Source organism: Microtus oregoni, unplaced genomic scaffold (genome assembly GCF_018167655.1).
Source record: "Microtus oregoni isolate MIOR12 unplaced genomic scaffold, Mior012 000019F_ref0000042, whole genome shotgun sequence".
Lineage (NCBI taxonomy): Eukaryota > Metazoa > Chordata > Mammalia > Rodentia > Cricetidae > Microtus > Microtus oregoni.
The window spans coordinates 35,377,032-35,391,112 of NW_024543078.1; the positions used below are offsets into that span (position 1 = coordinate 35,377,032).

Consider the following 14,081-nt stretch of genomic DNA (forward strand, 5'->3'; position numbering starts at 1 on the left):
AAATCTCAGATATCATCTCATTTCATTTGTGTATGCTTCAGTTCTTATCTCCAAATGATAAGGATTCTTTAAAAAAAAAACATATTCTGTGACAAAGGCTGGCCTTGAGCTGACTGTTTCTCCTGTACACTGAGATTAAAGGTGTGAGCCACCATGCCCAGCTTTCATGTTGATTTCAAAGCAGGCTAAAATTAGCCAGTTACTTCTAACATGGTCCATAGAGGTGCTAAGTCATCCATGCAGAACACAGACTTAAGTTTTGGTGAATTAAAAGAAACATGGACTCTCATATATGTCACATGGAAATACAACTATAATTCTAGTCTAAAATCAGTAATCCCATAGATTCCCCGTGAGTAAAACATTCTTTGTCAGTGATGTGTAGTTTGGAGTGGTATGTTAGGTCTTCTGTAGCCAAGGTTAGCCTTTAACTTGCTGTGTAGTTGAGGAGGAACTTGAACTTCTGCTCCACTTCCTAAGCACTGGGTTTGCTTCTGTGAGAGGCTCTTGCCTTGGTATCTGGGCTGGTCTGGAACTCACAGTGGTTCTCCTGCTTCAGCGCCCTGAGTGCTGGGATCACAGGCATGGGCCACCATGTCCATCTCATAGCCAATTTCCTATTACTGTCTGAGACCACCAACTGAAGGAAAGGCGTATCTGGGGCTTACAATTTGGGAGCCTTCAGTCCAGGGTCTGTTGGCATTGTTGCTTTGGAGCCTGGGACAAAGCATACTAGGCAGAAGAGAAGGCTGAGGTTCTTGAACCCCAGTGATAGATACTGTGGGTGTCCTTTTCATGCAGTGCGCATTCCCTTGGTGTATGCAATGTGACCTTAGGAGTACCCTGTGGTTCCTAGAAGGCCTGGAGAACGTACGTGGGCCCTCTTCTCTTTCCCCTGTGTTCATTCTGGTGAATTAAGTCCTTTGTAATAGTTTTGGTGTAGGTGTTTTTTGTGTTTTTGTTTGGTTCCTTTTTTTCCTGTGGCTTTATGAGACAGTCTTTGCCTATAGCTCTGGCCCAGAACTTACTGGCTTTGCAGTTTTGACCAGGATTTATTTTTTTCTTCCTTCCTTCCTTCCTTCCTTCCTTCCTTCTTTCCTTTCTTCCTTCCTTCCCTCCTTCCTTCCTTCCTTCCTTCCTTCCTCTTTCTCTCTCTCTCTTTCTTTTTTGAGACAAGGTCTCTCTGTGTATCCCTGACTGTCCTGGAACTCACTTCATAGACCAGGCTGGCCTCAAACTCAAGAGACTCACCTGCCTCTGCCCCCCGAATGCTGAAATTAAATGTGTACACCATTACACTTGACTTATACATGAAATATAAAATGCAGTGCTTGTATTAATTTGTTTCTTCTTCTTCTTCTTCTTCTTCTTCTTCTCCTCCTCCTCTTCCTCCTCCTCCTCCTCCTCCTCCTCCTCCTCCTCCTCCTCCTCCTCCTTCTCCTTTCTTCTTTTTAGTTTTTTGAGACAAGGTTTCTCAGTGTAACATCCCTAGCTGTCCTGGAACTAGCTCTTGTAGATCAGGGTGGCCTCGAACTCACAGAGATCTGCCTACCTTTGCCTCCCGAGTGCTGGGGTTAAAGGCGTGCACCACCACCGCCTGATTTGTATTTTCTTCTTAAGTATAATAATTGAATTATGTAATTTAAGTGGCATATATAAATGAAGGTGTATTTTATATTGACAGCTGGATTTTGGTCAGAGAACAATTTGCTTCATTTCTTCCTTTCCTCCCCACCCCCTTCTTTCTGTGTGTGCACTCAAGTGTGGGCCTGTCTGTGTAGCCCTCGAGACCCTGCTTGTCCTGGTGCAGTCACCCCACCCATCAGGGAGGAGCAGCAGCTTTCTGGGCACCGTGCTGCTGGCCAGGGCTTGCCCACCTTGTACCCTGCCCACAGTGTTCTTCCCACTCTTCTCCAATTAGCCCCTCACATCTTTGCTCAGATGCCAACTCCTCTTCAGGCCCTGCTGGATCCTTCTTTTTATAGCACAGACCACTGTCTGATACTGATGTGGGTTTGTGAACCTCTGTTCCCTGTTAACATGGGAACGCCAAGAATCCCCAGTCTATCCGCTCAGCCCTGGGCAGTGGTCAGGGCTGAGTGAATGTCGAATGAATTCATGAATGGGGTGTAGACATTAGGTCTCTTGCCTTCATTCGTTCTCTTTTACTGAAAATGTGAATATGCAAGGCTCCATGTGATTTTCTTTGTTGTTTTAGCCTCTCCTTGCTTACCTAGACAAAGCTTCTGTCAGTTTCATAACAGTAGAAAAGAGGGGAGGCCGGGTCCATACCCTGCTGCAGTCAAGATGCATAGATAACTTTCAGTCCTTAGCACTGTTTCTCTTTTCCTCACCATTGACCTGCACTAGGCAAGTCTGGTTTTAAAAAAATCATTAAAATCTAGTATGCTTATTTAGAGTGGAATCAAGAACCACCTACCACACCTGTGACCTTATTGCTGGAGAGGTAGGGGCAGGAGGATCAGGTGGTCAAGGCCAGTCTTAGTTAGCTCTAGGTTAGCTTGAGCTAAGAGACCCTGTCTCAAAAAAAAAAAAAAAAAAAAAGAGTAGAGCTGAGGAAAACAAACTGAACCAGAAAAAGCACATTCCTGCTGCTAAATGGCATCTCCACCCCATTCATGGCACATTCTTCTATGGTACAAATAAGATCATCCGAATCCTTGGGAACGTGCCCCACAGGTTGCTGTGTATTGCTGAGGCTATTGGTGTTAAAGTCTACTTTGATGGCTCTTGATGACTTGTGAGCCATTGGCCTTTTTATTTCCTTGTTTGCTTGTTTGAGACAGGGTCCTTGTAACCCAGGCTAGACTTTAACTGACTGTAGCCAAGGATGACCCAGAACTCCTGGTCCTCCTGCCTCTATCTCCCAAGTACTGGGGTTACAGGTGTATTCCGCCATGCCCTGCTTTCTTGCCACTTTTAGATTTGATTTTAGATTTGATTGTGGCCTATTTGTGTGTAAGTCTGTGCCATGTATTGATGCCTGCAGAGGCCAGAAAGGGCATTGGATCTTCCGAAGCTGGAATTCCAGGTGGTTGTAAGCTGCCTAATTTGGGTGCTGGAAGCAGACCTCAGGTCTTCTGAAAGAGCAGCAAGCACTCTTAACAGCTGAGCCATCTCTCCAACCCCCCATTTTTAAAATTTATTTTTTAATTGTCTATATTTAAGGTAGATAACATAATGTATTTTTGTTTGTTTTTGTTTTGAGGCAGTCTCGCTAGTAGCTCTGGCTGGCCTGAAATGCTCTATGTACACTAGGCTAGCTTCCTCTGCCTCTGGACACTGGTTAAAGGTGTGTGCCACCACACCCAACCCTGCAACATTATGTTTTGATGTATAAGATTAGATAGGTCAGACAGAGGTTGGCCTGATATTCATAGAATCATCTAGTCCTTAAAAAACAAAAAAAAAAAATAAGGCCGTTAGTGGTGGCACACACCTTTAATCACAGTGTTCAGGAAGCAGAGGCAGGCAGATCTCTGAGTTTGAGGCCAGCCTGGTCTACAGAGCAAGTTCTAGGATAGCCATGGCTACATAGAGAAACCCTGTCTTGAAAATAAAAAAAAAAAAAACAAAAATAAATAAATACCAATCTTCTTAAAATAAATAAGTAAATAAATAAAAAGAATCTAGTCTTGTGACTCCAAGATTGATTGGGCAACAGAATTGCCTAGGTTGGAATAAGGCTCTGATGTGGAACATACCACACATATATTATCCCCTCCTCCCATCCCTTCAAATGTAGCTGCCCTTTGGTATCTGTGCAGTATTTGTTCTGGTCCTCTGAGGACTCCGCAATGCAGATACTCACGTTCTTGTTTTGTACGTGTCATGTGCATCCCTTCGTGTATTTTAAGTCATCTTTCGATTGTTTAGAATACCCAACACGATTAGAATGCTGTGTGAATGGTTTTGGGGAGTGATGAAGGGAAGAGATGAGTGTGTGGAATCTGGGCTTAGGCTGGACATATGTGTATCCCTAGTGGGCCAGACAGAGGAAGGAGGCAAAGAGAGGCAGAGATGAGAGGGGCTTCTGAGGAGGCAGTGTTTATCTTGCAACTAGAAATATTAGAGGAAGAGCATTTGGGCAGGAAATGGGGAAGTGTGTTCCCAGGATTAAAAGCAGACCAGTGTGGTTTGACCACAGTGAGTGACTAAGGGAAGAGCTGGGTTTACAGCAGGGAGGCCTTGAAAATACCCACAAGACAAACCTTCATTCTCCCGGGACCTTTGAGTTCTGTGTGGAAAGTGGGTGGTAGAGCTGAGGAGGCAACCCTGAGACCTAAACTGTTCCCCCATGACTAGTGGGGCCAGAACAGAGGTTCTAAAGATGAGAAGGGAAGTCAGCCGGGAACTGCTGTTGGTGAAGGAAAGAAGGGTCACTGATGGCTTCTGCTAGATTCCCGTGGGGCATATCCTATGTGGGGTGTGATCAACAGTGTGGTGCACACTGGTGTGGATGGTGGCCATTTAGACAGTGAGCCCAAGCTGAGCCTTTGGTTTTGTGTTTGTCACTCTATGCTGAGCCGCCCTCCTTTGAACTTTTGTGTTAACGCCCTCATGGTCTGTGAGGACCCACATTTAACATATTAACATTGCACCAGGCATGATAAGTTGCTGTGGTTTTCTGTGTCTCCTCGGATTCAGATTATTTGAGCTATCCATAAATGGTGCCGTTCCAGACAAAACACAGCGCCTAACTGGTAGGAGGAAGGTGTGACTGGGAGGAAGATGTCCAGTTTCTGAGTGGTCAGAGAAACTTCTTTTGGAATAGAGCTGTGTTCCTATTGTCCGCACGCCTGGTAGTCTAGAACAGGCACAGGCACTGCCCAGTGGGAGACAGCATCACGTCCTTATTACCGGAAGTTATAGGTCGCCGTGTGCTAGGATGAAGAACAGAGGAAAGCTAAGAATGTCGGTGGAACTCCCCCAGACTGTCAGGGTTCTAGTGATACATCTTAAAGAAGTGTTTGAAGTGCTTCTATCTGTCAGCTTCAACTAAGCTAATTTTAAAAAATTGCTCTTTGTACTCTGCCTTTCTCATGAACCTCTGTGAATTTAATGCATACAATATGTGGGAGGAAGCCTGTCAGCCTCGGCTCCCATCTCCCAGAGTCGGAGAAGTGGATTTTAGAAGTGCATGATTGCACCTGCGAGGATTCGTCATCTCATGGAATGGGACCTGAGACCATTTTCAACACATATCTAGGAAAGCATTGCAGGAGGAGGTGAGAGAGCGTACTGGCCCCGCCCTCCATTGCCCCCTGTTTTGTTGCACCTCAGACTACGCAGGGAGGACTGTTCCTCATTACCAGGGAATGTGAGTCATTCCCAGATTTGTGTGATTGGGATTCCAAAGCGTTGCTGTATCCGATGGCCTTATTAAATCCAAGTGTCAGAGCAGCCTTTCAGACTGTAGGGGAGCACTCAGTTACAGCTGGTGACCTGGTTCTAGTTACCACACAGAGATGCTGGCGAGAGCAGGGGACCCCTCCGAGTGCCCAGAATTCCATGTGCGTGGCTAGATTTGGGGGTTTGTCTCCAGACTCACGTCATGGGCTCCAGTACATTTCAGCTCCATGTTTATGTCCTCACTGGGACCTGTAGACTTCAAGGGGAAGTGAGTGCCCCAGTGACCCAACAACCTGCTGCCAACAGTGCCTAGCATTGCAGGGCACCTCTTTGCAGATTCCCTCAGCCCAGCGGGCCGCCCAGGATCTAGCAAACACAATCCCATTTCCAGCTTGGTCCAAACAAAACAAATAAAACATTCACCAGAGAGGGAGGAAACTATAAATGTTGCCAGAAAATTAGTATGCTGTTTTTTCCTTCTTCCAGAATGTTTCACAGCCAATGGTGCAGATTACAGGGGAACACAGAGCTGGACAGCACTGCAAGGCGGGAAGCCATGTCTGTTCTGGAACGAGACATTCCAGCATCCATACAACACGCTGAAGTACCCCAGCGGGGAAGGTGGTTTGGGTGAGCATAACTATTGCAGGTAAGATGGGCCGTAGTGCTGTGGGGTGATCTCTGGTTCCTCCAGTTCTATCCAGCCCCTCTCATAACAGCAGTGCTTTCTTGTCTCCTCCTGGCCAACTCAGAGAGCCACATCATTCTTATTAAAATGGATTAATCAGTGCAGGAGAGATGGCTCAACAGTTACAAACACAGGCCGCTCTTCCAGAGGACCCAGGTTCAGTTCACAGCACCCACAATACCGCTCAGAATAGTCGGTAACTACAGTTCTGGGGAATCCGACACCTTCTTTTGGCCTCTGCGGTCACTGCCGATGGGAAACACACACAAGAAATAAAAAACATAAAGATGAAATCAGTCTCTTCCTCTGTCTTCTTGTCTGTCTTGGTCTCTGTCTCTTTCTCTCTCTTTTCTCTAACTTAGTTAACTTTCATACTGGCTTTCAGAGCTGTGTTCTGTCTGGTCACTCTTGTCTCTTTCATACTGGCTTTCAGAGCTGTGTCCTGTCTGGTCACTCTTGTCTCTTTGGGAGGATTTTCTCAGGTAAGTCTCCCACCAGTGAGCGTTTCACCAAAGCTGCTGAAGATGTTCAGGCTATCTGGGACCCAAACCTCCCTCTACCATGTTCCTAGGCTGTGCTTGAACTCCTGGATTCAGGTAGCTCTACTCTTCAGCGTGCTAGCTGCGAGGCAGCAGGTATGCGCCTCTTTGGGCTCCAGCAGGGAACTCTGATCTCACTCCATGATCTTCAGGTATATATTTATGGTTTTCTTGGGAGATGAGCCCCAGCCTTGGTCAGGTTCTAAGACTGAGAGAGTTACTAGATGGCCCAGTGGTTAAGGTGCTTCCTGTGGATTCAGAGTTGGGATCCTGAGAACCCAAGTCAGTGCTGGGTTGTTGTAAAGCCCACCTGGCATTCTGGTGCTCCGAAGGCAGAGGTGAAATTCCAGGGGCATGCTGGCTACCTAGAGAGCCATGGTGACTAGTGTGAGACACCGTCTCCAAATGTAGAGATCAAAGGAGAAAGCCTCCAAAGCCAACCTCACACCACCACATACATAAATCCACATGTACACACATACACACGGACAGACAGAAAGATAAAAAAATAGAATTACAAGTTTTTAGAAACTAGAGGAAAAAAATCCAAGCGCCTTGTTTATACCTTCAGCTCCTTACACCCGAGACGGTGCTAGCATGACTCATGGTTCAGCAATGTGTTGAATTTAATCACTCTTGGGACAGGTGCACAGGCTGCCTCCTGCACCATTAGGACAAGAAAGAGCGACTGCAGAGCCCTGCTCTCAGTTCTGGTTGTCGTACATGAACATCTCAATCACCGGCACTGTTGACCTAGCTGAGCCAACACATATATTTCTGATTGTGTGGGCCTCTGTTTGCCTCCCATCCTCCGCATGCCCAAGCTAGCACTCCAGGCCTTTGTGGTCCTTGTCTCTTTACATCACTTCTATCCTAGCTTGCATCCACGGACTACCCCAGGTTTGCTGTCGCTGTGGTTCTTCATGTGTCACTGTAAGAGCAGGTTCGTTACAAGCCAGGCATGGCTGTGTGTGTGTGTGCCTGTAATCTCAGCAATTGAGAGGTTCTTGGAAGAAGATAAAGAGTCCAAGGCCATCCTTGGCTACATAGTGAGTTTGAGGCCAGCCTGGGCTATGTAAGATTCTGTCTCAAAAACCTAAATCAAACAAAGTAAAAGCGTTATTTAGTGTTTGGATAGTCATGAGCCCTGCCTGGCAACATCTCCAAGTGTTATGTGTGCCATCTTTCCACTCTGCTGTCATTTGTAATTTTTAAAGATGTATTTTCTTATTTTAAATTGTGTCTAATGTGTTTTCATGGGTCTGTACACAAGTGCAGGTGCCACAGAAGGCAAGAAGTGCCCAAACCCCCGTAGCCGGAGTTTCAGAGGGCTGTGAGCTACCTGAGATGGATTTTGGGAACTGGACTCCAGATCCACCTGGAGAACAGTGCATGCTTTTAACCTCTGAGCCACCTCTCCAGTCCCTGTCTTTTGTGTTTTATGGTTAGTGCTACTTAGGCTCATTAATCAATTTTTCACTATCTTCAAAGTTCTGCATATTAATATTTTGTATACATCAAAGCTTACAATCTGCTCAGGTGGTTTAGTGGGGAAAGGTGCTTGCTGTCATGCTTGATGACCTCACTCCAATACCCTGAACCCAATGACAGAAAGAAAGGACCAACTCTGTATGTGTGCCATGGCACATGCTCACTCACAAGTCTGCACAGACTTACTGCAGATAAGTAAGTGAATGTTTAAAACAAATGCTAGGGAGATAACTTGGTAAAGTGCTTGCTCAAAGATCGGGCTTTGATTCTTCAGAACCCATATTAAAAAAAAGCTCTGTACCAGGTGGTGGTGGCATACATCTTTGATCCCAGCACTCAGGAGGCAGAGTATATCTCCTTAAGATCAAGACCAGCCTGTTCTACAAAGCAATTCCAGGGCAGCCAGGGCTGTTACACAGAGAAACCCTGTCTTGAAAAACAAACAGACAGACAAACCCCTAAAACAAAAAGAATTCTGTGTGGTTGTGCTCTTGTAATCTCAACAGTGGGAGGCAGAGACAGGCAGGTCCCTGCGACTCTGGCTTGCCACCAGGCAAGGTTCAGGCCAGTGAGAGAAACCCTGCCTCAAAATTAAAAAAAAAAGATGAACAGCGCCTAAAGAATGACACCCAAGGTTGACTTCTGGTCTCCAAATGTTCACTCATGCACACGCATTCACATGAACATGCATTCACACACACTTGATCATGCGCACATACATGAGCGTGCACAGACAGGTGACCATGCGTACACGCACAAACCCCAGTGTTGCTCCATCTGCTCCATCCCCTTCCTCTAACATATGGCCACTTGTTGTCTAAGGTGTTTTTCCTTTGCTTTTCTTGGCAATGCTGGGGAAATGCTCTCCACTGTGCTGTCCCTGAAGTATCTCCTGGTAGGTTGGTTTACCCTGTTACAAAGCATTCCCAAAACTCAGAAGAGCTATTTTAAATTTGACTCTAAGGTAAATTTTAAATTTCCAATGAGAGAAAAACAACATTTTACTAGCTGAGTGCACATGTCTGCTCACAGGAGTGTGTCTGTAAGCATACCGAGGGCTGTACCTGAGGGCTGTGAGCACCTTCCCCCAGTACCTTTTCACTTAACTCCTTGGACTACAGCCCTCTGGTTTGATGGAATGTACCAGACCTGAATTACCAGTTTATACTTCAAAAGGAGAGAGGCTGAACCTCTCATGTTGATAATATCACATCAGAGCCCAGGCTTTTTGCTTTAGCGCTGCAGAGAAGTAAGGATGGGTCTGCCTGCTCTTTATTAAGCTGTTCGACGCTTTTCAGAATGGCTTTGACGTTGATAGTAAACACTTGTTGTCTAGGGGTTTTACCCAATACTACATCAAAGCTGAACTCAGGACAGAGGGAGGAAGATGCTGGTGAAATACTGTTTAAAGAAGGGCTTTGTACAAGCTCTGCCACTTTGATTTCTCAGCTGATATCTGACACCATGTTTGTCTTGTGCGACTTTTCAGATCCATCTCATCTGAGATGTCTACCCGCTTTCCAGTGATGGGAACAGGCTTCTCCTGGCTGGGTCTGAAGTATCTGGATTAGAGGGGGAGGCAGGCCCAGGGAAGAGCAGAGTCGCCTCTCACACCTGCCTTTGGGCACAAAAAAGAAAAGAATCCTTTGTGCCTGGGAAGCTTATCTCTAGGCCACACAATGGGCTTGTCTGCTCAGGCCCATAAGCCTGCTGCCGAGCTTGCTGGGGTGGGAGTGTTGGAAGGGGGTCCTCATGTCCATTTCCTGCCTAACTGGAGTGTCAGGTTTCCAGTATTCTGAGCCTAAATAAAGGAGGCTTGAGAAGGGGTGAAGAGAGGTGAGCTTGTCTCTCTGTAGCCGCCCTGTCATTGTTGAACTGCTTCACAAGCACCACCCTTTACTGAGATGACATCTCTGCACCAAAATGACCTTGCAGGTCATTTACTCCAAGCTTCTCTCACTTGGGAATATGGAAATAAGTCTTTAAAAAAACATGATTACCATGTTAGAAGTCAGGTCCTGACTGAGAAGCCTCTGTGAGGTCTGTATGGTGATGGAGGAGACCACTTCTGTCATGTGTGAGGTAGCCAGCCTAGGCTGAGTAGGCTTGCCAGCTGACATTGTGTTATGTGAGTTTATTTGGCTGTTTAGAAACTGTACACTTGGGGTAGTCATTATTGAAGAAGGTAGAAACTAAAATCAGAAAAGAAAAAACAAACTAAAATTGCCAGTAGTCTTAACACCTAGGAACAAACATTCTTTAGACCTGAGATTTCCTTAAATATGCCTTTTCCAACTTCAGAGGATTATATTGTCTGTAGTTTCATTATTATTTTGTTTATCTCAGCTTCTTGGGTGTTGTGATTACAGTCCTGCGCCACTGTGGCCGACTTAGGTTTTCCTTCCTGATGAGAGATGACATTGAAATGCACAGCAGTCATTAGAAGCGACAGGAAACAGTTCTGTAAAGCTAAATGGGCCAGGTGGATCATCAGTGTGTCCTATTCCCAACAGAAATCCAGATGGAGACGTGAGCCCCTGGTGCTATGTGGCGGAGCATGAGGACGGCGTCTACTGGAAGTACTGCGATATTCCTGCTTGCCAGAGTAAGGCTGACACACCCTCTGATGGCTTAGAACAGGTTAACTCCTGTTGCTGGGTTTCAGTAGTGAGTGCAAAGAAAGGTGTCATGGGTTAGGGGCTTCCACTTCTCTTGTGGAGTTCTCAAGTACTAGGAACACCCAGTTCCATGGCATACCATTTCCGGGTGTTTCCCAAGTGGGTAAGCTCAATGAAAAGTCCCATATTTGGTATTATTTGGCCTCAATTTCTCTGAAAAATGATAGTAACTGGTCACATAGGGCCCACAGCTCTTCAGTTCACAGTATCTATTGTGTTTTTAATGATGATCCATAACTCAGTCTCTTCAACCTTTTGTGCTTATGTATATGTGTATTCATGTGTGTGTGGATATGTGCATGTGTTCATAGGTATGCAGAATATATGTATGAGCATGTGTTCATAGGTGTGCATATATGTGTATGTGCATGTGCACATATGTCCTTTATTGCTCCCAAGGTTGCCACGCACCTTGTTTGCTGAGCCTGGATCTCTAGCTGGAACCTGGGACTGATGGGTTAGTCAAGGCTCTCTGGGCAGAGCCATGAGATCCTCTTGTCTCCACCTTTCTAGCTCAGGGATTATAAACCTTTGTCACTGTTAAGGATTTTCTGGTCAACAAACCTTTCCGCCGACGCAAATAATCCCAACCAGACCAAATCAGACTGAATTAAAAGATACCCAGCTTTAATGGGTGCCAGCACTTCTGGGTGACCCCTGGGAAAATACGGAGGTGGTGGGGGAGGAAAACCCAAACGACCACCTGAGAGGGAAAGGGGGAGACCATGTGGCCATTCTCTGGGGGGCAGTTTAAATAGCCTGTGGGAGTGGTCTTGACCCTCCCTGGGGAGGGGCCACTGTTTGGCAGGCTTTCTCGGAGGTGAAGTCTGGGCTGAGGCAGCTCCCAGGGAAGGGAGCTAGAAATGGAGCTTTCTGCCCAGCATTCCAAAGATGGATGTCAGGGGCCTGGGGTGAAGCCCCCGACTAAATATTCCAGACTCTTTGTATAAAGGGGTGCAAGGGAGTTGAGGTGATGCTTCCGACCAAACATTTCAGACTCGCTTTGGATAAAGGGACGCTGGCTTCCGCCTGGCTACTTCCCGCGGACATGGGTGACGTAGGAGAGGGGAGAGCTAGGAGTTGGCGGGCTCACGCTCAGCGAGAGGTGTGGCTGGAGAGGCATCTGGTTTACTGCCATCCTGGAGACGTCAGACATCTGCTCCTTGAGGGCGATGAGGACGCAGGTGGCTGAGTTCAATGGAGAGCTCGGTTAGCTGTTGTTTGATGAGTCCATTGGCCCTCTCCACCTTTCCCGAGGATTGTGGGCGGTAGGGGATATGGAATTTCCAGGAGATGTTGAGAGCTTCTGACATAAGCTCCATGACCCTGGAAGTGAAGGCTGGCCCATTGTCCGTCTGTGTGGTCCATGGGACACCAAACCGAGGAATGATGTGGTCCAGGAGTACCTGAGCCACCACATCTGCCATTTCCCTGGAGGCCAGAAACGCTTCTATCCACCCTGTAAAAGTACCCTCAAGTGTTAGGAGATAACGGAGCTTTTTATGAGTAGGCATATGGGTGAAATCAACCTGCCAATCTTCACCCGGTTGATGTCCACGAAGCTGATGCAGAGGCTGACGTATATGGAGAGCCCCCTGTGGATTGGCCTGGGCACAGGTCTGGCAGAAGGAGCCAAACTGTGAAATACGATCTCAGAGATGGGTGGGGTCAAAGAGGGGCTCTAAGAAATGGAACAAAGCTTTGGGGCCTATGTGTAAGGTCTGGAGATGTCTGAAATGATTGACAATACCTGGTCTTGAGGAAGGATGAGACAGTTATTTAAGTAGAACCTTCAATCCTTTGTATTTATGACCCCCCCCCCTTTTTTTTTTTTTTTTTTTTGGTTTTTCGAGACAGGGTTTCTCTGTGGTTTTGGAGCCTGTCCTGGAACTAGCTCTTGTAGACCAGGCTGGTCTCGTACTCACAGAGATCCGCCTGCCTCTGCCTCCCGAGTGCTGGGATTAAAGGCGTGCGCCACCACCGCCCGGCTATGATCCCCTTTTTATGAGCTTGGTTGGTAACAGGGCTGATAGGAGGGAGTCAAGAACAAAATATGTTCTGTGTAGTCAAAGGAGCTGGAGGCCCCTGGGCCACTGGCTCAGCCTTGGCATTGCCTAAGGCCACTGGGTCCTTGGAGGATTGGTGTCCCTTACAGTGAATAATGGATACTTCTGCAGGGAGCTAGAGGGCCTTCAAGAGGTTGTCTACTACAAGGGGTCCGTTAACTATGGGAGTCCCTTGGTAGTAAGGAAGCCCCTTTCCTTCCAGAGTGCAGAATGGGTATGGGCTATTAAGAAGGCATATTTAGAGTCAGTATAGATATTAGCCCATTGGCCCTTGGCTATTTGGAGTGCCCTAGTCAAGGCAATTAATTCGGCCTTTTGTGAGGAGGCTCCCATTGGCAGTCAGTCACTTCAACTGTGTTAGTGGAAGTGACCACTGCATACGCTGCCTGGTGGTTTCCTGATTTGTCTATAAGGGAATTTCTATCAACAAACAGGGTGAGTTGGGGATTTCTAAGTGGCTGGTCTAGAAGACCTAGCTGAGGTGAGTTTAAGGCCTCTACAGCCTCTGGGCAAGAGTGAGAGGAGGTACCAGAGTGGGAGGGAACAGGAAGGAAAGTTGTGGGGTTTAGGGCAGTACTGGAGACCAAAGTAATTTGGGGGTTTTCTAGAAACAGTAAGTGAAGGCCCAAGGAGAGAGAGAGGAATGACTCAGAAGGTCTGAGAGGTGGTGGGTAGAATATACCGTGATTGGTCTGGACAGGGTGATCTTGAGAGCCTCCTGAGTGAGTTCAGCTGCTGCTGCCAGAGCTCTCAGGCATGGTTGCCATCCACAGACGGTGAGGTCCAGCTGTTGGGGTAAAAAGGCGACAGCCCGATTCAAAGGCCCAGCCTGTTGGGTTAGAACTCCCGTGGCCACTCCTGACTTCTCATCTGCATAAAGGTGGTAAGGTCTCATGGCGTCTGCAAGAGCAGGGGCTGTCAGAAGGGCATCTCACAGTAGAAAGAAGTGGCGGCGGACGATGGTCGATGGCCAGGTGGGTGAGAGCCCCCATGGGGGTCTCTCTGGCTGCCTGGTACCAAGGCTTGGCTGTAATGGCAAAGTCAGGGATCCAATGGTAGAAGAACCCGAGCAGGCCCCAAAATGAGAGAATCTGAGCCCCTGTGGTTGGGGGCTGTAAACCCTGTCAGAGGTGAGGGTCTTAGACCCAGACTGAGTTGAACACCCACATACACCACCGTGGGAAAGCACAGCTGAGCCTTAGCTGGTGAGACTCCATATCCCAGGGATCCAGCCTGTTGGGACAGA

The 14,081-nt window shown here is 47.2% G+C and overlaps 1 protein-coding gene across 2 annotated transcripts in view; it reads left to right on the forward strand.

Annotated features, from left to right (window-relative positions):
* Nucleotides 1-14,081, forward strand: part of LOC121459911 (kremen protein 1) — a 69,639-nt gene that overhangs the window by 11,579 nt on the left and 43,979 nt on the right. For both annotated transcript variants that reach the window (XM_041670002.1, XM_041670003.1), the window contains exons 2-3: nucleotides 5,860-6,022; nucleotides 10,605-10,696. In XM_041670002.1, the coding sequence (XP_041525936.1) occupies nucleotides 5,860-6,022; nucleotides 10,605-10,696 (255 nt within the window). The remainder of the gene's footprint in view (nucleotides 1-5,859; nucleotides 6,023-10,604; nucleotides 10,697-14,081) is intronic.